The following is a 26,355-nucleotide window of genomic DNA, read 5'->3' as shown; positions in this document are numbered from 1 at the left end:
TTCCTAAAGTGTGGTGCTCATAACTGGAGGCAGTACTCCAGCTGAGGCCTCACCAATGCCACATAGAGCAGGACAATTACTTCCGGTGTGTCACATACCAAACTCCTATTAAAATACCCTAAAACGATATTAGCTTTTTTTGCAGCTGCATCATATTGTTGACTCATATTCAATTTGTGATCCACTACAACACCCAGATATTTTTCAGCAGTACTATTACCTAACCAGTTATTCCCCATTTTGTAGATGTGCATTTGATTTTTCCTTCCTAAGTGAAGTACTTTGCTCTTGTCTTTATTGAAGTTCATCCTGTTGAATACTGACCAATTCGCCAAGATGACTAGAACTAAGATGACAGAAAAATATTGTTTTTTCTTATGTGCATTTGACACCACTTATTATGATTAGTTTCACTGTTTCCCTGGGATGGATAGTTTCTTCCCCTGATGTTTGTGTGGATCTTTCACAAGCAACAGGGAAGTGAAAAGCATTTTAAAAATAAGAAAATGCAATTGCAAAACCACAAAAATTGGCAGGGGGATTCAGAGACCTGAAACTACTTTTCAGTAGTTTTGGAAGTTGACTAGATTTTAGTGTGACTATGTCTTTGAAATATTTCTAAGTTGTTCTGAGATCCTTTGGGAGATGTGGCAAAAGAGCAAAGTATTGTTTTTACTTATTAAGAGGGATATGACAATTTATCTGTTTTGAGGTAAGTGATGCTGAAAATACACTATAATGGCAGTTTAGGATTTTGATTTTATTACCATTTAATTAATCACTATTAATTTACAATAGATATAAGGCACCACCCATTGTTGGATATATTCCATGTTTCATAATTACTGTGTTATATTAAAAATGCTGTATGCCATCTGGATCCCAGAAATATATATGTAAAAGGACATTACATATTCTTCAAATGTGATGTGATAGATCTGCACAGCAGGGGATTATAACTCCCAGTACTCTCCTTCCCACTGCACAGCCCCTTTCTCTGGGCTAAGCAGGGACCATGTTTCCCATCAGCCCCTTCACCACAGCACATCCCCTTTCCCTGTCCAGGGAAGGGAAAAGGTCCCTGTGCGGGAAGTGGCTAGGTTCTGTTTGGGAGTGGGAGCCAGATGACAACAGGGAGCTGCAGAGAAGTCCCAGGAACTGTGGACAGAGCTGCATGTGGAACAGGCTATGAGTGCCGGACATCACAGCTGGGTGCAGCGCTATATGGGACTTATGGTGGAACTGCAGTGGCTGGGCAGGGACCCAGGGACCCAAACAGGAACTGCGATTGCTCACTTTGAACTGTAACTGTTAAAGCCCGTGTTCCTGGAATATCTGTAACCTTTCCCCAGGGGTGCTGGAACAATTTTTATAGTGGGGATGCTGAGAGCCATTGAACCAAACTGAAAACTTTGGATATAATGGAAACCACTTCAAGCCAGGGGGTGCTGCAGCACCCCCCCGCATCCAGAGTTCCAGCACCTATGCCTTTCCCCTTTCCTGCCAGTCCTTCCCCTTAGCCATGTGTCTGAGTGGTTATTGGGACCCACCAGGGCTAGCGCCTACAAGGCCTAGCTGCTGAAGCACCTACAGTGCTTGCCTCTGAGACATAGAAAACCTGGCACACTCCTGGCATCCTACTCCTGGCAGAGTAATTATAGTTACATGAACTCTTAAAAAACATCATGAAAATGTTCAGCTGTGGGCTTCGTGCTGGACAAAGGAACAAATAGGCTTTTGTAGTATATTATGATTCATTTTTTCTCCCTTGTTTAAAATAGTTTGGCTTCTCAGTTCACATGACTTTCTGGCACTTAAAGGATAAACACGATGGCCTTGCCCTGCATGTGTATGATAATTGCTCATATTGTTATCTAATATGCTTCAACTGTGAAAGTCATAGGGGAATCCCAGACTATGATTGTAATTGTGTCCACGCCTCAGTAATCTTGCAATGGACACCGCCTGTAAACTGCACACAGAGAATTAGACTTTTGCCAAATTCTGCTCCACGGCTAGTAAGAATCAGGAACGTTACATTAAAAAGATACTAAAAACTGAAAATTTTGAAATCATGTTCGTGTTGTCTTAAGTGAATTGCAGTGATGTGTCCAAACTTCACAGGGAGAAGGGATAAAGGAGGAAGCTTTAAATTCCACTCTGGGATTTCCCTGAAATGATAAAGGTTAAGTGATAGCCAATGAATCAGGAGTTATTTATTTATCTGATACTGCTACAACTTGTTAACCTCATGCAAAGTTCACTTTAGTAACACTGTGTGCCTTCCTGGAAAAACCATGGATCAGCCCCTCTAATCAAATCAGTGTTGTACAAATACCATAATACAGCCCTCGAGCCAGATCTTCAGATGGTATAAATTGGAATAACTCCATTGTTTGCTACAGTAAGTAATCAACATTTAATAAAAAGCCTTTAAACCCCCTAACCATTAAAAGGAATGGAAATGAGAAGCGAGGGTAACGTACATAAAGGATTACATTCCCTGAGAGTTCAGTTGTTCTCTGACAAAAATCTACACTTTTGAAAATTAATCTTAGACATTAAAAATGTAGACCAGAAATCAGAGGCATGGTTTTATGAGGAGAGACTTATGGCAGCATGAAATGAAAGGAATATGGGGACTATTTAGTGCATACTTTTTTGTGTGTAGAGTCTGATATTTGGAGGAGTCATTTCACTTAAAATACTTTCTCTGGTGAAACCTGCCAGGATGCAGCATGGTCCAGGAGATGGGACAGTGGATTAGGAGTGCGGAGGCCTGGGATCAGTTCCCAGCACTGCTACTAACTTATGCGGCTGTGGGCAAATCACCGTGCCTCTTGGGGGCTGAGTGTCCACATTTGTAATAAAAGGATATTATGGCTGACGCACCTTGCTTTGAGATGTACAGCTGAAAAGCGCTAAGTAAGTGTTGAGTATTATTCAAGTATTCACTGACCAAAGACTCATATATATGGTGCTCAGTCAAAATGTGTCATTGTACTAAACACACCTTACCTCGGTGGTTTGTGTTAGTTTCCTCGGTTTCCTTTCTTGTGGTGACTCATCATTTCTGTCTGGAAGCTCAGTGTTTTGAAGTTTAGTGGGTTTAGGTGACTTGGTTCTCCAGCCATGTCATAAAATCCACCCCTTCCAGGGTCCAAGATAGTCCAGTGAAACAATCTTTGTCCTAACTGAACCACATAGATCAGCCTCATTGTGCACTGACCTGGGCCTCTACTCCTTCCAGGGGTCCAGCCACCAGAATGCAAGAAAACCCAGTGAGCAGACAGAAGGCCCGATTCTGAGTTCTGGCCATATGCGTGGCTAGCCACATCCCTGCCTCTTCCACAGGCGCTGTTGTCAGCTCTCCCAATTTCATCACGAGTAGCAGGAGTTTGGCCTTTGCTGCAGCCAGTCTGGTGATGACAACACAAGAAGCTCTAAACTTCACAACATTTCCAGCCTTTCTCAGCAGCGCTGATTTCTTGTCTTCCCCATTTTCCCGCTGCCTGGTGAAAAACAGTCAATCACAGCTGCTGCAGAAGACAGGCAGAGCTCTCCCCTAATCCCCAGGAATTGAGAGAGGTATTTGGGCAGGGAGAGGGAGACAGAGCAGCTGATACCATTTTTGCAGTAGGGGAGAGGAAGGAGCAGAAAGAGCCCAGAAGCTGAGGGCTGCTCAGTTGCTCTTGCCCCTCTTGTGAAAAATGAGTCAGCTGTTCCCTGCTTCTCCCCCTGCCCGTCCTTTATCTTGCAACCTCTCCGACCTGAGAAGGAGGAGAAGAGCTGTCCCCGCAGCTGTTCCTGGAAGCTGGGAAGACTTTGGAGGTGACGAATCTCAACAGCTGCAGGAGGTGCACTGGGGGCAAGAGGGAGATGTGGGGCTGGGCACAGAATTGATGTATGTCTGGGCATGGGTGGGCAGAGTTCATGTGGGACTTGGGGCTGGGCATCTCAGGGTTGGGGCAGAATTAATTGTTTGTTGGTTTTGGGCGAAGCTGGAAGTTGTGCCCCATCAGGTGACATGCAGCATTGCCAACTCATGATGTTTTCGGGAGTGGTGGGATTTCAGAGGGTTCTGCAGCCCATCTCGTGATGACATAAGCTTCAGCCCCCTAGTGAAGTTCAGCCCTGCTGGAAGCTGACAAAAATCTCTCTCTTCTGCTTGCTGCCCCAGGCGAGGAGCATCTTTGGCGCTCCTCCTCCATTTATTAAACTTTTTAATATCTTATTTTTATTGCATTTGTAGCCCATTTCATGACTTTTCTGCATGATTTGCATGCATGATTCATCCCTGTCATATAAGATGATAAATTTGCACACTAGGATCTGTAAATCTGTATTCATGCTATATATAAGCAAATAAAATAAATGTTTCCACTAAGCTCATAGAAACTTTTTAATTTTAAGAATAACTGAAATGTACTAACATCAAGAAATTGAACTGTGCACCAACATTGGCTGGACCGGTATTAAATAGTGTTACAGTAGGTGACAGCCTTAGAATGTTAACCCTAGTCCTGTAGTTCAAAAGGTCGTTTTTCTTGCCTTTGCCCTCACGAGCTGAAGCTCAGCGTCAGAGAGATCCAAAGATTGGCCAATGGCATTTTCAAGCGATAAAATAGCAAGAAAATGTCAGTCTGTTGTTGGCCGTCGTCGATGTTTTCATGAGCCTGAGCTTTGAAAAGCTGCACTCACCACTCGTGACTGTGACCAGCAGCACGAGCAGGATCCTCAGAGCTATCCACACTTAAGGAAGTGTTGCTAACAACAAAAACAGCACCCTGAGCCTGGTGCCCCCCAAGCCCAGCATCCCAGGTGGTCGGCCGGGTCACCTGCCCCTAAATCCCGCCCTGGCCAGAGCGTGGTGAAGAGCTCCTGGAGCTGCTCTCCCCAGCTTGGGAAAGAGGAAGAGGTGACTGTGCTGCAGCACCCCCAGGCCTGGGAGAGGGGGATGGAGAACTCCAAGAGGAGCAGTGGTGACGCCAAACTGAGTGGGCTGGTGGCTGATGGAGATGGGAGGGAAGGTTGCCAACAGTCCCTTGGTATAAGGGATGTCCCTTATTTAAATACAAAAGTGTCTGCCCCTTGCTAAATCAGTATGGGGTGCCTTTTATCCTGTATTTCAACCTGGTGCACAGGGTCCCAACACCACTCAAATTTGGCCTGGCCACCCCTCCATGCCAGATGGAGAGGCAGCTGGACAAAATTTGAGTGGCATTGCTGATGCCAAATTTGAATGGCATTGTGACCTGGTGCACAGGGTTGCGATGCCACTCAAATTTGACCCAGCTTCCCCTCCTGGCATCTGCGTGGAACATAAACAGGAGCTGCAGCGGCTGCCAGGCACAGCACCCAGACCTGGGGAGAAAGAATCCCTAGGGGAGATGGGGCAAAGAAGGGACTTGTACCCAAAGGCTCAAGTCAAGACTGGGGACATCTGAGGCTTGTCCAGTATTTTTGAAATACAATGTTGCCAACCTTAGTGAAGAGCTGAACTGAAATGGAGGCTGAATTGAGGAAGTGCGGGCGGGGGAAGGGAGAGTGCTGAACTGATGGTGGGGCCTGGTGGGGACTGAGCTGATGGGGATGGGGACTTGTGAGTAGAGCTGCTGGTGGAGGCTGGACTGACAGGGGGTGGGGCTGATGGGGGCAGGAGAGGCTGAACTGATGAGGAGGCTGGGTGGGGACAGAATTGAAGGGGAACCTGGGGGACAGGATTAATTGCTGGTCAGGGAATGGGCAGATGTGGGGGTGAGAGCTCCTGCAGCAGGGGCAAAAATCACCTTACCTAATACTTTTGGGATAGTGGGTGACACTAACTGTTGCACACACACACTGAAGATGGGCAGGGGGAGTTCAAAAATCTTAAGACAGATCAAAAAACCCTCACAATGGAGCTTTTTTTAAAAAAAAGTTCATGATTTTTAGGACCAATCTCATAATTTTGGGGGTTCGGACTCATGGTTTTTGATCTCTTGAGGTTGACAATGCTGAGCATTATACACATTGGTGTAATTCGATCTCAGTTGTGTCTTCTAGCTGGAGCTGCTGCAATGGGGGTCAGAATAGCTTGATTCTATACATTTGTAAGCATTAGTAACTCTGTAATGCTTTCATACATGCACATTGGAGGTGGGCAGTGAGTTTCAAAAATCATAAGACAGGCCAAAAAACACCTCTCTTGATTTTGGGACCAATCTCAAGATTTTGTGAAGTCTGACTCATGAGTTTTAAATGTTGAGGCTGGCAGCCCTCAATGGATCAAGACAAAATTCAATCCCTGATGTCAATAGGGAAGTCAAAGGGGGGGATATCTCTTCATTGAAAGTCACTTGATCTCTGGGAACTACAAGTCCCAGGATGCCATGCTACTAGGGTCCAGGCAGTGCAGGACCAGGTACCTGTAATTAAGGGCTTGTACGCAATCACACATAGAGCTGTCCATGTCAAAAGAGCCTGCACACAATTTTATACATCAGCTTTGAGAAAGATAATATCTTTTAGTATTAGAACTGGATGGAAAATTATTGTGTTGCTCATGAAACATTTTTTGTTTTTTTCTCAGCATTTACCCAGCTTTTGTCAAAAAATTTAAAATGTTTTAGGGTTTTGATTCTTGACGAAACCCCAATTTTTTTATGAACATGGATGTGTGTGTGTGATTTTCTGTTGGAAAACTGTCTTGTTGGAAAATTTGTATGTTTTTGCCCTTGATCCTCTTCAGTGATGGAAACTTCAGTTTTGCTGGGTGGACTCAGCTGTCTGCTTGTGTGTATCTAATTGCAGAATCAAGGCTTTAAATATGAAAAAAACCCTGTAGTCTCTCCATAATCGAGTACATTGCACTTACATAAAGTTATGGCTAAAACATATGCCCTGGAATGCTGAGGAAGTTCCAAACTGGGTTGGAACTTTGTGGCTAAAACCGATCACTGAACTGATACAATAATATGTGTTGGAACATTCCATTTAACCACTTCATTGAGATTATGGTTCTGACCTTGGATTTACACCAGTGTGAATCCATTGGGCCAAATTCTCTAGTCATCTCTGAAGAGGGATTTAAAAGGGACTGGAAAGTCATCTTCAGGGATCATCTGGGCGTATCCTTAGAGTAGAATGATGAAACGGTCATTCAAGACATATTTAAGTCTGCTTCATGCTGCTGGAACATTTCAAGGCAGGCATAAGAGGGCTGAGGATCTGGCTGACTATAGTCTGACCTTTCAGCATATAGGTAATAGTACTCACCTTTTGAGCTGTGTAGGAGACATACTCACTCAAGATATGCATGGCTAAAAACAACAAAAAATCCTCTCAGTCCCCTTAATCATCTAGAGCTTAATTCATACTCTGCAAATGATCTGCAATTGTCTAATTTGAAGGAAAAGGTTTCTGCCTAGTTGCCTTGAACTCTCTGTGATAAACTTCAACTAGTTGAGGAAAACTGATTATTCGGAGTTGCCGCTACTTGCCTTCCCTTTTCCAGAAAGTATGAATCACACAGGCAATATTACACAGCACTTTCTGTACATTCATTGTCTTTTCTTGGAAAAACATTGAGGAAGTAGAATTTATTTCACTAAATACTTTATACTCTCTTCAATTTTGTTTTCCCCTTTCATCCCTAAACATGCAAACTTCCTTGATTTTTTCCCCAGCTTCTTCCCCTCCCTGATCTGCTGTTCTCCCTCTTGTTATTGCAGTTACGTCTTTCTCCAGACTCAATTAATTATTTGCAACAGTTTTTAATTTTAACATCTCTGTTTTGAAACTTTTATGCATTTTATAGCCTTTGTTTTAGTATTTCTCATTATATCCTACTGTGCATTCATTGCTTCCTTGTTTTACCCAAGCAGTAGGTGCCCTGTATTTTGTAAAATATTTCTGAATAGTAACTGGGAAAATGTGCATATTCAAAAGAGCATATGTTGCCACAAGCTTTGTGTTCAGAGGTAGGAGACAGAGGAAGGTTTTAAATTGTCACTAAAACATTCCAGCTAATCAATAGGTAGATTTAGACTCCAATTCATGTGACTTATGTCTCTTCAGCTTTTAGCTCAATTATTTTCACAACAGATCTTTCCGGTAGTCCTAAATATCATCCATTGGGTAGAGCCAGTGTTCCACATATACACTAAAACTGAATAGTGGGGCATTCACCCAACCTTGATAGTTAGGGCCTCCCTTATGTTGAGCAGTTGCCTGTTGTGTATTTATCTAGATGTTTAAAATAACAATGAGGCACCAATCTTAATGCTCAAGGCACCTATGACACTGAATTAAAATACAAAAGATGAATGTGTCAAAAAGAAAAATAACCAGCAGCCCCACAAACAAAATGCTAATCAACAAGTAACCATGAAACAAATATAAGACAAATTCTCCACTTTCTCTCTGCCGGTCCCTCAAATGATATTCACTTCTTTAAGAGCTTTCTTGGAGAGAGTGCCTTGCTGTGTGCCATGAAGGTCAACAAATGCAGGTTATTGTGGATCAAGGAGAGAGTACATTCCTAACAAAAGAGACCAATATGGAGAATATTCTGCAGAAACCCTGTCATACTGAGATGGGTCTAGCTCAAATTGCCTCTGTAGATCGTTTTTAGAGATCAAAATCATACTTCACCTGGAAACCCACAGGCAGTCAGTTCAGAGCAGGAAACACTGTTTGAATAAGCTATTAGCAGGACATTTGTTTAACAAGTTGGCTGTCACCTTCTGCACAAACATTAGCTTCCCAATAGATTTAAAGTGCAGTCACAAGTAGAACCAATGGGATTAAATGCAGAGTAAATTACCACTCAACGTGAGTAAGAGAGGCAGAATCTTGCTCGTAGGGTTAGTCTGAGATTTTACTTCGTGTGTTGTGTAAGGGACAACTCTTTGTTATGACATCCTAGGAACAGCCCCAGGAAGGAGCTGTGCTTCAAAAAGTTGCACCTCCTTCCCTGTTGCTGGGTGGAAGTAATTTACTGTAGGTCTTCACAGAATGTAGATTACGTCTCCCATCATGCTGGCTCCACCCCTTCTCTGTCCATTTGCACATGGTGGGGAGTAGCAGTCCTGCTCAGCCTACTGTGTAACCCCACTTCTGGATCAGTGCTCCTGGCAAGCCATGTGCTTACATCCCCTTTCTATTTCCCTGTGCAGCAACGTAAAAGGAAGTGGCAACCTTGTCCTTAATAATCTTGAATAGTGTTTAGTTTGTAAAAGCACTTCAGGGGAAAAACAAATCCAATACTTAATGCAGTTCCTAGTAGAAAGAATTGTAGTAGTAAGTGATGGTTCAAAGGTTATATAATTTAGGTGATATTTTTCCCTGTTTGAGGGCTCAGAAGACCTATAATATTGAACCATGAATAGCGTATGGATGTACTGTGCAAATTTCCCTGCATAGCTCCGCCAACGTATCTCAGCCCTGACATGCAGCATCCCTGGTATTTATGTCGAGAAATTGCCAAATTTAGGTGTGGTTTTGTGATAAGCACCAGCAGAGTTGGGATGAGATCAGCAAATTCATTTTCCCTGGTGAAAATAGGGTTTGAAGTTAGGTCTCCAAACATAAATGCCTAGAGCACTGATCCATTTCACCATCTCTAACTTCCTGAATTTACTATGTTCTTCTCTCTGAAGTCATCCACTGTTTAATTGACTTAATAATAATTTGTCTTAATACAGGTTTTAGGTTCTTTGGTTAACAAAAATATAGGGAAAGTATTAAAGTTTGCTTTCCATTCCGGGCTATAGTCTAAAGGCCTGGAGCTGATTTAATCTCAGTTTACAACTGATTGCAAACTTTGATTTTACGAATAATATGTCACAATCTACCAGCCACTGCTGGTGCAATACTAAATGCACATACAGAATTTGCCTTGGAAATGCCATTGGTAACAGTGTTCTCACAGGTCAGTTACAGTCACAGAGGCAAAAAGCTAGTTCTGCATTTGGGGCCTGATCCAAAGAAAGAATTCCACTGATGTCAGTGGTCTTTGGATTCAACACTTAATCATCTATAGAAGCATGAGTGAAAACAACATGATGTTTGGTTTTTACAAAGGCCAAATTGTACTGTATAGTAGTGCTTGGCGCCCATTTGTGTGGTACAGAGACGGTTGTAACATCAGAGTACTAGATATCTTCCATATCAGACAATTTCAGTCACTCATAGTGGAAAGTGGCAAAGTGAAATAGCCAGTAATGCTGTATTAAAGTGCACTGGTCTCATCGTATACCCCTTTATCTTCAACCACCCTTCCAGAGGACATGCGTCCATGCTGATGATGGGTTCTGCTCGATAACGATCCAAAGCAGTGCAGACTGACACATGTTCACTTTCATCATCTGAGTCAGATGCCACCAGCAAAAGGTTGATTTTCTTTTTTGATTGTTCAGTTTCTGTAGTTTCTGCCTCAGAGTGTTGCTCTTTTAAGACTTCTGAAAGCATGCTCCACACCTCGTCCCTCTCAGATTTTGGAAGGCACTTCAGATTCTTAAACCTTGGGTCAAGTGTTGTAGCTATCTTTAGAAATCTCACATTGGTACCTTCTTTGCATTTTGTCAAATCTGCAGTGAAAGTGTTCTTGAAACGATCAACATGTGCTGGGTCATCATCCGAGATTGCTCTAATATGAAATACATGGCAGAATGTGGGCAAAACAGAGCAGGAGACATAGTATTCTCCCTCAAGGAGTTCAGTCAAAATTTAATTAACGCATTATTTTTTTAACACGTGTCATCAGCATGGAAGCATGTCCTCTGGAATGATGGCTGAAGCTTGAAGGGTATACGAATGTTTAGCATATCTGGCACGTAAATACCTTGCACTGCCAGCTACAAAAGTGCCATGTGAATGCCTGTTCTCACTTTCAGGTGACATTGTAAACAAGAAGCGGGCACCATTATCTCCTGCAAATGTAAACAAACTTGTTTGTCTTAGCGATTGGCAAAATAAGAAGTAGGACTGAGTGGACTTGTAGGCTCTAAAGTTTTACATTGTTTTGTTTTTGAGTGCAGTTATGTAACAAAAAAAAATCTACCTTTGTAAGTTGAACTTTCACGATAAAGAGATTGCACTACAGTACTTGTATGAGGTGAATTGAAAAATACTAGTTCTTTTGTTTGTCATTTTTACAGTGCAAATATTTGTAATCAAAAGTAAATATAAACTGAGCACTGTACAGTTTGTATTCTATATTGTAATTTAAATCAATATATTTGAGAATGTAGAAAAACATCCAAAAATAGTAAATAAATTTCAATTGGTATTCTCTTGCTTAACAGCACGATTAAAACTGTGATTAATCGCGATTAATTTTAATTAATCGACAGACCTAGTTACTATATAAAGAACAAGATCAATTGTAGCTGAGAAGCTTTTGGTGCAGCTCTGGGGAGGAAGGAAAAACTTAAAGGTGTCCTTTGTGCTCCACACATTCTGGGACCACTGCACTTGGCCAATGTGCAGACTTAGAATAGCCCAAAGGTTGTATAAAGCTGCTCCAAAGGGCTGTCATAGGAATTGGATATTGCCAGAATGGAGGGAAGCCTTTTTTTCTGGACACACCTTCTGGACTGACAGTCTGCATTGGGGTAGTAGTGTGATAACTGCTATGGTGGCTCTATTCCACCCAAAGATCTGCCAATATAGGAAAGAACTTCTATGTCCAGACCACCTGACTTTAGGGCTGTTTGCACCAGTGCAGTGCAGGTTTTCAACCTTCTTTCATTTGCAGACCCCTAAAAATTTTCAAATGGAGGTGCAGACCCCTTTGGAAATCTTAGACATAGTTCCTGACTCCCAGGGGTCTGTAGACCACAGGCTGAAAACCATTGTTCTATGGTAATGACAACCTTTTGTGGACCCCTTAGATATAGTCTGTGGACCTCCAAGGGTCAGTGGACCACAGGTTGAAAGCCACCACACTAATGGATCAATGTAAAGTGACCAGAGAATGGCCCAAGATCAAGCCCGTTATCTTTTAAAAATGATTATTTTTGAAGTCTGCTTCTGACACACACACAACTATCCCACTGATCTGAAATCGCTAAGAATTCTAGTATGCCACCTTCACCTGGACACACCTGCTGGCAAAAGAAAGCTGGTCAAAGTTACATGAAACTGAGGGCCAGCTCCTCAGAGGTGTTTAGGCTCCTGACATCTATTGATTTCAATAGAAGATAGGAGCCTAAATACCTTTGAGGATCTGAGCCTGAGTCTTACTTTGACTCTTTGCCATTGTCACATGTCAGAGGGCGCATTCTACTGCCTCAACTCTTCTTCTCTTGCCCCCAATTTGTTGTACTTAAAGTACTGCACAGGATCTTTTCTAACTTCACTGGCCAGGTGAGCTAGATGGGGGAGGGGGTGGAGCCGGGCTTCTGCCGATCTGGATCGATGCTCCCATGTTGACAAGACGAGACCCGGGGTCCTCTGCAAGACACCTCACTTTTATAGCAGCTTTTCTTTTATGCTAATCTATACCAGATTCAAACTCTGTGTCTGTGTTCATTGGTTCTTTGTGCTGCTTTTTTTTGAGTGTTGTCCCAATGCTGCAAAGAGGGTGTTTCCAAAAGAAGGTGCTTGCTTCTAACCCCCGAGGCCGTCAGTATGTCTGCTTGTCTTTAATGAGCCCACTTGACACGTTTTATTGTTCTTGGGTCTGGCTCCCAGCCCCTCTCCAACAGTTGAGGCTGTCTGGAGGTGCTGCCTTTCATGCCTTGCTCATCCACACCTCATTCATTCAACAGGGCAATCGATTAAGAGTGGGGGGGGGGGGAGAGCTCTTGTTCTACTGCTAGCAAAAAGAAAATTTTCTTCTATCTTATTCTATCCTTAGGGGCTATAATATTATACCAAGGGCAATGCAAAGTTTCTAAATGAGGCTTTGATACAAAGTCCCATGAAAACAGAGGTCACACGTGGGTAGACCCACCACAAGGTTATATGAAGAGGCACAATGTAAAGTCATATGAAAATTATTAGAGATTGATCTACATTGCCCCCCCCTTTGACCTCTCAAGAACAATTCTTGAGTGGTCACCATATAAATTTTTTGTATTTGTTGCAAACAAACCAAACAATTATAACCAGGTGAATATAACTAAAACCATTACAATTGACTAAACACCAGATATAACATAAACACAAATGCAAACAATTATAATTATAATAATTGGAAATACAACAAAACCATTACCATTACAATAATTGGGTACATTGACAAACAAAATGAGGCCCAAGTTTGATGCTGCAATAGCCATCAAACAATAAAAGTCACTGAGGTCAGGACATTCTTAAGCACACACAACAAATAAGATTTTGTAGGAGTACCACAGTTGTTATGCAAGGTTAAGCTGATTTGGACTTAAACTAACATTCAGTTGCTAAAATGTTTTAGAATTCCCTATTTTTAACAGTTGTTCTCAGAGGTTTCTAGGGACATGAAAGATGGGGCCATACAATTATGGGCCAAGGTCTTACAGGTGATGGGGGCCCAAGAACTACCCTTCAGGGCTTGGGGAAATAGAATTAGAGTGCATAGAGGAAAGTGTGGAATGAATAATAATACAAGCAAATGTAACTAACAATACAAATGTATCAAGAACAAAAAACCAACAACAAAATGACTATTAGAGAACCTAACAAAAAATAAACCTGATGCCCTGGGGACCAAAGTTTTTTGGACACAAGGGGTGATTGATAAGTTGGATGGAGATGGGGGAAGTAGAGAGAGGAAAAGACATTTGCCCTGTCTAGTGTAGTATCCCCTCTTTTTCTGGACCCAATGCTAACACAGGACACCACCAGAGACAGACACAGAACATGCAACACAGAACACTGAACACAGACTTTGTCATGACACTATAACCATGGTATTTTATAACTCTTCAGCTGGTACCAGCTCTCCTGATGTTCTGGTTTAGAGCCTGAAAGATAGAAGCTTGGAAACAAATTAGCACAGTGCTTTTACCATGGCAGAATCTGCTTAGTCCCTGCCACAGTGTGTTTGGTACTTGGGGCTGCACAAATGCTAATTAAGCGGTGCATCTTTTTGTGAGTGTAAATACTTCCTTTCTCTCAGTAAAAGGGCGTTAACACTTCATCTAGAAAAAAAAAATTGTTTTAAAATCTCCAGCCATTTTGCCATGAGGCAGAAGCAGGCACTGTTGTTAACTGTTTCAATGGCATTTTGGCCCTGGGAAGAGGAATTTACCCAAATATCCCAAATATCCCCCTTCCCAATCTCCAGAGGGGTCCCAAAGGTCTGCCCCCTTCTGGGGTCTTAAATGTTTCTTCTCCTGATGTTACTGCTGCTGTAAGATTTGAGAGTGCTGTTTTAACTCTCTGTACCCAACCTGTTTTTCAGTTTCTTTATCTGTTGCTTGCCTGGGCCTGATCCTGCTTTTTCCAATAAACAGTTCCTTTACATGGGCACAAGCCTTGTTCCACTACCAATTTAGCAAGGAGGGTGGGCTTTTCAACTAGCCCCCACCCTTCCTGTTTCCGTTTCTTAAACATTTTCTTTAAAATTGTGAAATTACCACAATATTACTTACAAAACAAACAAACAAACAAACATAAACCACACTACACTGCCCAAACTCCTATATCCTTCAGAGTTTGGTTTAACAGAACAAGATCTGTATCTTATGTTTTTAACCCACTCTGGGCCAGAGGGAGAGACGCTAAGCTTCCCTCTGTATTACTCGGTCTGCTACCACCAAGGGTTCATACACCAATTATACAAATCCTTCCCCGGATTAGATCCTTCCCCGGATCAGAGTGAGAAACACTAAGTTCTCCTCTTTAGCTCCGCCTTGCTACGGCTGAGGGTGTATGTACCTCTACAACACAATTTAAACCTAAACTCCTATATCCTTCAGAGTTTGGTTAATCCTTCCCCGGATCAGAGTGAGAAACACTAAGTTCTCCTCTTTAGCTCAGTCATGAACACAATTTAAACCTAAACTCCTATATCCTTCAGAGTTTGGTTAATTAACTGAAAGTTTACGCTCTTTTTCCTCTAGTGCCAGGCTTGCTAAAGCTGGCGGTGTGCACACCAGTTTTATAATAACTGTGGATTCTATGCTTGCTCCCCCTTTCGCATTCTCCACCAAAATGTTGTACTTAAAGTACTGCACAGGATCTTTTCAGGGGGAATAAGACAAAACGCCACATTTATTAGTAATACACGTATTCATTAACACTGTATTATATGCATATAATACAAATTCCTCTGGTCGTTCAGGGAAATAGGGGACATTTCTGCCTCTCCTTTTCTCTGCAAGTTTCATTCAAAAATAAACCACCAAAAATTGCAAGCATTCTCCTCCTGATCCCGCTTTGTTGGCTGTGCTTCCTCCCTACCCCAAACAAAACTAAAGGGTGTTTCACTTGTCAACATAGCCTCAGTTCTCTGAGAACCTGCTGTGTTAGCTAAAAAGGAGTCTATTGGCCCCACACCCTCTATTCAGGAGCCTGGATTTGGATGTATCTGTTTAGATAACCTCTAGCTACAATAGGGCAATTGCATGAATGGGGGAAACCCTAGAGAACCAGGAAACCCCCTAACTGTTTCTGTATTGCGTAAGTATATTCTGCTTAGGCTTTTTGCCAAGGCAATATGAATCAGTGATTTTATAGATAAAAGAACACTATAATGCACAGGTACTTCCTTTTTCAGAAAGTGCTTTTGAAAGAGGAAGTAGAATTCAGATTCCTGGATTAATGTGTTTTTTTTATTGGCTTCAGTTTAGATATTTCCTGAAAACAAAGACATAGAAAGTGGAAGATGAACTTTGTTAATGTATGTGAGTTCTTCTTTGGCAAATGGTCTCTATGACTCTTTGGCAAAATGAGTATGAAGGGGAAAAAAACCAGCTCCCATATAATGAAAAAAAAATCATGTATGAAAACAAGAAATTGCAGCCAAGTGCTCACTGTAACTGTCTGATATTTGTGAAAATATGTGTCATTAGCTAAGGATTTTCTGCAAGAGCTCCATGTCTGAGGAGCTCTGCATCTGCAGGGAACCCTATTGAAGTCAATGGTTCTCTGTGCAGGTGAAAGGATCTGCCTGCATAGTTCTCATCAAAGGTTCAAGGCCATAACATAATCATGACTGTATGGTTTGTGTGATCTAGGTACCATTCATAGGGGATCTGAGGCATCTAACCACTCTGAGGATGAAAATCTGGCCCCACTGAAGTCTATGGGATTTTTGCTATCGACTTCAGTGGAGCCAGGATTTCACCGGGGAGATTTTGCACTATAACCTTCTCAATAATCTTACACCCTGCCCCCCCCCCCACGGAAAAAGGAAGCATAAATCATGGATAATAGTTAACTATTTTAGTGATGGTTTCTTGGGCAATATTGACAGGTGTCAGGGAAGTCTCCAGAGCTGCTTAACCACAGCCTTGTCAATAGCCTGACCCTAAAATGGGAGGTTAGAAACAGGGTGGTAATTTGCAAGATTGTCAGCAGCAAGAGAGATTGCTTCCCCAGTGAGCAGTTGCTCAGCCCTTGAACAGCAGTTGCCTTAAACATCTTGCTGAGAACTCTGAGCAAGGAAGCCAACATCCCAGCTGATCCACTTAATTTTTACACCTATCGGGCTTGAGTCAATTTTGCAGGTAGTCAGTTGCAATTCTTCAAGTACATCCAGAACTTCAATTAGTGAAACTTGTCCTTCTACATAGAGCTGCAGAGTCCAGTAAAGAAATGGATTAAAAATAGATATATGTAACAGCAGCTAAAATTAGAGAGTGAACTTTATATAGGATGACTTGTTTCATTTCTGCTTTTTTAAAGTTTACTATTGCATTGCATTATTTCGGAGAAAGTAATTGTTTCCTTTCTACTGATTATACTGTGCTGGGAAATACAAATAAGGAAATTGGATGATATTGTTTAAGCATTTTCCTTATGCAAAAATGCTTTCTAAGTAGAAATGATTTTACTGATTTTACTGGCAGCAGACATGGTTTTGTACATAAGATCTCACACGGTCAGGGCTGTGTGCCCTGGAGCTGTGCTGAAGGGCCAGGGTCAGAAAGGGGCTCTGTCTGGCAGGGGGTCAGTACTTCTGGGGTGTAGCCTCCCCACTCGCAGAGTCTCTGCCAACATCCCCAGCAGAGGAGCATAACTGCTGGTTGGTGGCTGACTGCTGCAGCTGCAGCAGTTGGGGAATGAGGTGGGCAGGGAGCCTGGTCCTTGCAGCTGAGACCACCTCTTCAGAGACCTGTCCACTTCCCCTGCTGGACAGAGCCTCCTCCAGCCTTTCAGCATGGCCCCATCAGGTCTTTGTGCCTCCCTGATAACGGTATCATGCCCCCCTCAGGGGCCACAACCCATAGTTTGGGAACCTCTGGCTATAGCGGAACTAATATTTGGAAATCATATTACACTGCTCTACAGCCAAAATGCTTCTGAAATAAATGTAGTCAAACTTTACTAATTCTGGGTCACTGAGAACGAAAATGATGCTTAAAATTGTTGATTGGCTCTAGTTTTCAAGATATGCTATTGTGTCAGTATATATGACCCTTGACTTGGGAATGGCGGGGGATAAGTGAGTTATAAAGGGAAGGGATCTCAATTTAAACCAGAAATGACTAAAATACATCTTTGACTGGATCTATGAATAAATCTATGACTGGGTTTGGACAGTACTTGCTTTTTGGGCAAAACAATGAATGATGCAATCTGAAGCTGGTATTGCGTCATACATGATATGAATTGCATCATGTTATTCCTAGAAGTCATGGATGATGCAATCATAACGAAGCTTACATCACTCTGCTGAACAAATTGCCCTATATCAGCTCTAGAAATCATACAGTGTTATGCTCTCTTATTTGTCAGTGTTTGATTTTGCAAAGGGACACATTTCTGTTTAGCCAAAGTGAGCAGAGATGCCTCGTACTTGTGTGAACAGGGCAGATAACTTCTGCAATGTTTGTGGTGAAGTGACTTTTGCATCACAAAAGCGCAGTATAACCACTAAGGTTAAGAAAGCCTATCACCTTTATTTTGGCTGCAAAATTGGAGATCAGGACAAGAGGTGAGCCCCACACATATGCTGCAACACTTGTGCAACAAATCTTCGCCAGTGGTTGAACAGGAAAAGGAAATCTATGCCTTTTGCAGTGCCAATGATTTGGAGAGAGCCAACAGATCATACCAGCAATTGTTACTTCTGCATGGTGCCTCCAGTTGGGAAAGGTGTGTCAAAGAAGAAAAAGTGGACTGTGCATTATCCAAACATTCCATCAGCTATACGCCCAGTACCCCACGGAGAAGGACTGCCGGTTCCTGATGCACCAGAATCATTCTCACTTGAGTCAGATGAGGAAGAGGAAGAGGCTGAAACTTCTGGTCCTAAACCATCAATGTCACAGGACCCACATTTTCTCCCATCCTCCTCCTCTGAACCACACCTCATAACACAAGGTGAACTGAATGACCTTGTCAGGGATTTTTTGCCTTTTGTTTCATAATAAATTTTATTTATTTGCTGATTTTTAAAGTGTTACATAAACAGGACAGGTGAAATATTATCATGTAAAGCAACCATAAACACATGAAAAGACCTAGGTTTACAATTTATGATTAAATCTACACAATATACATAGACATAAAATGTAAAAACTTAAATATCTTAGAAACAGTAGCCAATCAGTTGTTTTAATTGTCATATTTGAATTCAGCACATCAAAATACATAATAAATAGCACATTTTATCTCTGAAGCAGACGACTTCTCAAAAATTGTAGACCAGTGTTATTAGTGGCTAACATTAGCCGCAGCACATTTTTACATGGTCAGGAAATCATTCGATGCAATTATGAGTGAAGTAGTGGGAACACCGGACAGTTCTCTTAGACTTAAAGAGAAAAAATGAAGAGACTGTGTAGATATAAAAGTCAGTGGGAAGAAAAATACAACTGGGCCTTTTGTACTTTGTGCTGGTGTGAATTCACTCTCGGGCATGGAGGTGAAACTGACCTGAAGCAGCACACAGTAGCCAATGAACATAAGAAAAACACACAGGCCAAAGGTATGACAAATATTAGCAAATTCTTTGCTCTCTTCAAACACTGAAAGTCGAATTGCAGCATGGGAAATTGCAACAGTTTACTGCACCACACAGTTAAACACAGCCTATGTTACAACAGCAAGGGGACTGTGATAATAAGCTTGCCAGTGATTCAAATCAAGTTTTGTGATTCAAATATTGCAAACCAATTGTGTTGTGGAAGAACCAAAGCAGAGCTATTAGTGACCAATATTTTGGCCCCAAAGTCTGTGGGGGGTTGTTTATGGGATTTATTACCATCGCCACTAGAACAGCATGTGTATTTCTCTGTAGTGACTGATGCTTCAAATAAGGGGAACAGGAAGATGTTTCCAATGTGCCTACAATATTTCACCATATCAGATGGCATTCAGTGCAAGCTGCTTGATTTTTATGAAGACAGTGATGAATCCGCAAAAGGCATTCATCATGCTATAACGAACTGCCCAGAGAAACACCATCTTAATGTTAATTGTCTTACTGCATACTCTGCTGATAATGCAAATGTGAACTATGCAAACACAGTTCGGTGTATAAGTTGTTATGTACTGAAAATGACTGCATTTTGAAGGCGAAATGCCCCGCACACATAGTCCACAATACTTGCAAACATGCGAGTGATCAGCTGTCAGTTGACATAGAAACAATTGTGTTGAAAATTTACAACCGTTTTTCTATGTCCGCAATACACAGAAAAGAACTCTGAAGCTTTTTTGAGTTTGTTGACATCGAATAGAAAGAAGTACTGCAACATGTGAGTACAAGACAGCTATTCCTTAACTCAGCAGTCGATCGATTTTTTGAGAAACTGGCCAGCAATTACAGCCTACTTCAAGTCACTAGGGGAGTCTTATCCAGTAGCATTAAAGAACATTTTCACAGAAGATGGCGAGTATACCTGTAATATGGAAAGGTACAAGTGTTTTTCCCACAACGCGGCTTGTGTCTTTGATGTATATGTGAGAAAGTTGGAGGAATCAAAGTTATGCATTACTGACATACGCAGAGATGTGCCAATTTAAGTTGAAGATGCTAAGTCTGAAACAGGATTGGGTTTTTTTGGATTCCAAACCAAACAACTGATGAAAAAGCTACTCCCACAACAAAACGCAAAGTTAAAGAAGACTTCATTAAGTTTTATGACTCTGTGCTTTTGTACAGTGATAAATGGTTTGATTTCTCTACTGACAATGCAGTGATGAAGCTGAAACCCATTAGCCTCTTCGAGAAGTTTAGTTTCTCAGATCTTGAGGATGTAACAGGCGCAATCAAAATGAGGGAAATTGTAAACATGGACCAGTGCTATGAGGAACTCTGCACTAGTCGAGATGTGATCGAAACATCAAGAAATGACATTTCCAAATTGATCAGTGAAAAATGGGTGTATGTGTTTCAGAAGTGTGGAAAAGGAAACTTGTTCAAAATTGTGTTGTTTGTACTTAGTGTGCCATAATCAACTGCATTTGTAGAGAGGATTTTTTCATTAATGGGGAATAAATGGTCTGACGTACAAAACAGATGCATTGTAGGTTTAATTAAACGCTAACTCCAAATTTGCATAAACTTCCAGTTATCCTGCAAAGATTTCTTCATCTTTGTACAACAAGATCGTGCTGCAAAAAGCAGCAAGAAATACAACTGGCGAATGTAGGCGCATATTGCTCATTATTAATTAGTTATTATTAATAATGATGATGATATAATAATGATAATATTGGGACGAGGCAGGAGGTGGGGGTGCTAAGACAGTCCCTTATTTCAAAACAGTCCCTTATTTTTGAAATACGATGTTGGCAATCCTACCATCAGAGAGCAGGTGGGACTCCCCCGCCTAGCCCAGTCCCACCCTACAGTCATTGTGGGTCCCAGCGGAGACACCTGGCCCAGGGAGGGGCAGGAGCTCATGTGCCGGCTGCCAGGATGGTGTATAGGAAGGGACGGGATAGGGCACCAGCACTCGGGAGGTGGGGACACTGGGCTCCAGCCACAGAGTAACTGCCATAGAAGCAGCAGTAGGAATTACTGGGATTCTGTTCCCCAGCCTGGAGCCTCCCTCCCTCCCTCCAGGGCTCAGTAGCTCACCTCCCTCCCCCTCCTATTCCCCCATTTGCTCAGAGATTCTGCCCTGCTCACCGCATTATTTCCCATTCAAATCTCCTATTTTTAGGTGCTTATAACTTCCTCAAATGATTTCTTCTAAATTTCATACAAATCTTTTAAGCTGTTTTGGGGTATTGGTTTTCTCTTGTAAAGAGGTTTCTCAGATGCTCCTCAGTGGTGCTCAGATAACTAAAAATGGTTTTGTTTTAGAGCATTAAACTTGCTATTTTCTTAGTCTCAGTCCTGCAAACACTTTTATGCATGAGCTTAACATTAGATACATGAATGTTGTCAGTAGGGTCAATGGACTACTATCTGCATAAAGTTAAGCATGCATATAGATTTGCAGGACAGGAGCCATAATCCCAACTGAAGATTTGTTCAATTATCTTTGCCATGTATTTTAAAAAAAAACATTAAATAAATTTACAAGCAGAGCTCGGAAATCTCATCCTGCAATTCTGGAATCACTTCCACCCACTTTTGCATGTATTTAGTTTCAAGCTTTTTCTTTTTTCTGTGAAGTGGGTGTAAAATTCTATCAGATCAGAATTCTCTGTTCACACCAGTGGTAGCATTTAACACCTTCTTTGTACTGGCTTTCCCCAGAAGTAGATGACTATACCTGGAGGAAGGCAGTGGAAAATCAGGCCCCCTCTCCCTACTGTTCTATACCCAAATCCTGCAAACACTTACCCACTTGAGTAATCCCATTTGTGGGACTGGGGCCTGAATACTCTTAAATAAAAAAGCAAGTCTTATTGACTTGGAGGTGACTGATTTGAATGTTTGTCTTGTCATATACATAAGTCCTCTTTAAAAATTATTTGACTAATATTAATATTATCAATTATTATATCTACAGCTCCAAAAGTGTATGGAAGGTAGCTAGCACAAATAGGATTAGATCCCTGCACAATCAGCTTGTATTGGAAATGCAAACAGTCTAATACACTTTTGGACACAGTAAATATCATTGCCAACTTATCAACTCATAGTTGTATAAGAACATAAGAACGACCATCGTGGTCAGATCAATGGTCCATCTAGCCCAGTATCCTGTCTTCTGACAGTGGCCAGTGCCAGGTGCTTCAGGGGGAATGAACAGAACAGGGCAATTTCAAATGATCCATCTCTTATCGTACAGTCACAGCTTCTGGCATTTGGAGAGTTAGGGACACCCGGAGCATGGGGTTGTGCCCCCGACCATCTTGGCTAATAGCCATTGATGGATGTAAGATTCCTGCGTCTCAGGGTCAGAGCACCTCCTTTGGTAGTGCTGGGAACTCAGCACCCACACCAGATCTGTGAGCATCATGGCTTGCGGCGGGGCAACTAAATGAGCAATAGTTCAGGCCTCTTGGATGTGGGGGTTAGCGCTCATCCAGCACTGAGTGTGGGGCCCAAGATATGGGGACCTGGGCCCACCCTGCTCCACCATGTCCCAGCCCAGGGACCTTAAAGGGATGGGTGATTCTGTCGCTAGGTTGGCTTGGAAATGTTAGATTGCTGCCTCGCCTCCCGGCAACACAACAGGACCAATGTCTGATTCCCTTGGGCTGCTTCCTACTGGCATCTGGTTGGGTTGCTCTGTGGCCACTGTGGCCTGGTTCCCAGTGACCCTGATGAGTGGCTCATTCTCTGCTTCGTCTTTGGGTTCCTCAGTCTTCCGGGGTAGTGGCTGGCCTTGTCTCCAGGCTAGCTCAGGAGAGTCGTCACCCGCCAAGCTGGTTGTGAGCTCCATGGGCAATTAAACTTCCTGGGAAAGATATCTGGCTCCAACTGGGCTGCAGAGCTCTGTTCTTATAGTTCCTGCCCTGCCGCCACTCTCTGTGAGGGGAAAGGGGGGGTTAGGGGAGCCCAACAAAGTGAGTTAACTCTCTCTGTGTTGGTATGAGGCTGCTTCATCTCACCACAATGGACCTAGCCTCCATGAACGCATCTAATTCTTTTTTGAACCCAGTTATACTTTTGGCCTTCCAGCATCCACAGGTTAACTATGTGTTGCATGAAGAAGTACTTTGTTTTCTTTGTTATTAAATCTGCTGCCTATTAATTTATTGGGTGGCCTAGAGTTCTTGTGTTATGTGAAGGGATATAGTTTGGTGGAATTGTTATAATATAGTTCTTGTAAAGAACTTTAATACAAAGATTGTAAATTGATCAAATAGGCCTCATTGACTCTGCGGGGGTTGACTCAGGCCTTAGCATTGTGCATGTTTCTATTGTTGTGTTGTTGAAGGTAAGTCATGCTTCAATTTTAAAAATGATTTACCTAATGAGCGAATATGGGACTATTTGTTAAACTATGTTTATATTTATGTGTACACTAACTCTAAAGCATCTTTTTTCTTCAAAACAGTATTTTTAATCATCCTTATTTTTATTTGCAGGGCTTTCATTGTAAAAGCAAACCTTCCAGTAAGTATAAGCAATTCCAGTTTGTGTTATTCTTAAATTATGGACCAAAAAAAAAAAAAAGGTCTCTACAAGTAATAAATCCCCTCCAAGGCCACATCAGGGCAGTGTGATCATTTGACATGGTATTTAAAACCAGTTTTACAGAATCTTTCCCTAAAGCCACTTCAAGCCGGGGGTGCAGTAGCACCCCCAGAAACCCTAGTTCTAACACCTATGGGATTAGGTATTTGATTCCCTGAAGAATGAATTCTGTAGCCCTCACAAAAGGAAGTGCAGGAGCTGATAGAAGAAATGGGGGGTTTGACCCTGAACTCTGCCTTGGCTAAAGAAAGCCATATTATCCTTTCTTTGGGCAGGCTGAGGAAGCCCTTTAGCATGATGTTTTGGCCTTAAAGGGAAGGACACTTGTAACATTTATTTAGTTTGTTTGTTCCCAGAATTAGAATTGGGTCTGGATTGTGCTAGATACTATACAAACACAGAGGTAGATACTGTCCCTGATCTGAAGGCCCAGTTCTGCAAGGAATTCCATTTGGATGTGAGGGTCCAGCCAAGCAGAGCCAGTAGCCGGATCAGGGCCTATATCACACTTTTGTCTGAAAATTTGTACCCACTATCATTATTATAAGACACACAAGGATGGCTAGAAGTGAAAGAGATTAGAAAATAACTTCTCTTTGTCCTCATTGTATTTCATTTGTGCATCTGACAGCACTTTATGTACTGTCATTTCCACTGTTCCCCTGTCTAGTCAATCAGTTATTATTATTATATATTATTTATATTGTAAAAGCACCTAAAATGGTCCCAATCAGGTATTAGAGCTCTAAGGTACAACACACTGTACTCATAAATAACCAAAAGATGAGCTCTGTCTCACTGAGGTTGCAATCTTGAGCACCAATTTTGCAAAAAATCAACCATGCACTTAATTATAAGTATGTGAGAGATCCTATTATCTTCAGTGGGACTTCTCACATGAGTAAAATTAAGCAGACGTGTAAATGTTCTCAAGATTGAGGTCTTGGTTTCCTCTTTTTTTGGGGTGGGTCTTTTGTCAGCAGCTCGAGAGAGAAAATATAGTTTATAAATAAGAAAATGTGATAGTAAAATCCCCATAAAAATTGGGGCTCAAGAGGACTTAGGAACAAGTGTAATGGATGAAATTACTTTTAATTCATTTTTTAAAAACTGATTAGATTTCAACTTGATGATGTCAATTCAATAACAATGCTTATAAAATTGGATTTTTGTCAGAAAAAGGGTTAGGCATCTGTGCATCACTATGTAATCCAATATTCCGGAACGTTCAAAATGGTGTGATATCTTGGTCCTACGCCATTTACCATTTTTTTCATTGATTTGGAAGAAAACATAAAACAATCACTGATAAAGTTTGCAGATGACATGAACATTGGCGGGGGGATGATAAATAATGAAGAGGACAAGTCACGTAGAGCGAGCAATCTGGATCTCTTTGTATGCTGGGCACAAGCAACCAATATGCATTTTTTGGCTAAATTTGAATATATGCATCTAGGAACAAAGAATGTAAGCCATACTTACTGGATGAGAGACTCTGTCCTGGGAAGCAGTGAGACAAAGATTTGGGAGTCATGGTGGATGATCAGCTGAACATGAACTCCCAGTGAAATACTGTGACCAAAAGGCTAATGCAATGCTTAGACACATAAAGAGAGGACTCTCAAGGAGGAGGAGAGAGATTATTTTATGTCTGTATTTGGCACTATGCAGCAGCTACTGAAATACTGTGCCCAATTCTGGTGTCCACAACTCAGAAAGGTAAATTGGAGAGGGTTCAAAGAAGAGCCACATAAATGATTAAAAGATTAGGAAACATGCCTTATAGTGATACACTTAAGGAGCTCAATCTGTTTATCTTAACAAAAAAACAGTTAAGGGGTGACTTGATCACAGTCTATAAGTACTTATATGGGGAACAAATATTTGATAATGGGTTCTTCAACATAGAAGACAAAAGTATAACATGATCCATCAGCTGGAAATTGAAGCTAGACACATTCAGACTGGAAACAAGGCATAATTTTTTAACTGTGAGGTTAATTACCATTGGAACAGTTTCCCAAAGGTTGTGGAGGATTCTCCATCACTGGCAATTTTGACATCAAGATTGGAAGTTTTTCTAAAAGCTATGTTCTATTATTTTGGGGAAGTTCTAAGGCCTGTGTTATACAGGAGGTCAGATTAGATGATCACAATGGTCCCTTCTAACCTTGGAATCTATGAATCCATGAAAACATAAGTGCAAAATTTTCAGAATTTACTACACAGTGATATCTATTTTAAACAGACATTGTCAACTTGAAAATCTAGTTAACTTCAGAACTGGTGTATGTAGCAAGTATGTTTTACTATTCATTAACCACAAGTTGAACTTCAATTGTCTTCATGTGGGAGTATAACAAGTTGATTTGGAAGTGTGTTGAATCATCATAATAAATTGATCCAGAAGATGTTGGGGTAAATTTACAAGTGCTATGCAAAATGGGTTTATGGGTTCATATGCCTGTGAAGCAATTTTAGTATACCTTTAGGTATATTCGGAGATATACTGCAAGTATACTAAATACTTTAGAACACTTATAAGGGCAAAATTTCAGGTTAAAAATAATTAGAACTATGCTAGGATGTCAGATTGTATCTGTGATTCATTTACCTTGTATGTCCTTTGATTAAGGTTATTGTCTAATTTGAGCTTCTTGCCC

General features: G+C 41.6%; 1 protein-coding gene across 4 annotated transcripts in view; it reads left to right on the top strand.

Annotated features, from left to right (window-relative positions):
• IL17REL (interleukin 17 receptor E like) overlaps positions 1-26,355 on the top strand; it is a 64,552-nt gene that overhangs the window by 3,253 nt on the left and 34,944 nt on the right. For all 4 annotated transcript variants that reach the window (XM_024109334.3, XM_024109337.3, XM_065554980.1 and 1 more), the window contains exon 2: positions 23,581-23,608. In XM_024109334.3, coding sequence (XP_023965102.1) covers positions 23,581-23,608 — 28 coding nt within the window. The remainder of the gene's footprint in view (positions 1-23,580; positions 23,609-26,355) is intronic.

Source organism: Chrysemys picta, chromosome 1 (assembly GCF_011386835.1).
Source record: "Chrysemys picta bellii isolate R12L10 chromosome 1, ASM1138683v2, whole genome shotgun sequence".
Classification (NCBI taxonomy): domain Eukaryota; kingdom Metazoa; phylum Chordata; order Testudines; family Emydidae; genus Chrysemys; species Chrysemys picta.
The sequence above is the reverse complement of the archived record's forward strand: the minus strand, read 5'-3'. Positions and strand labels throughout refer to the sequence as shown.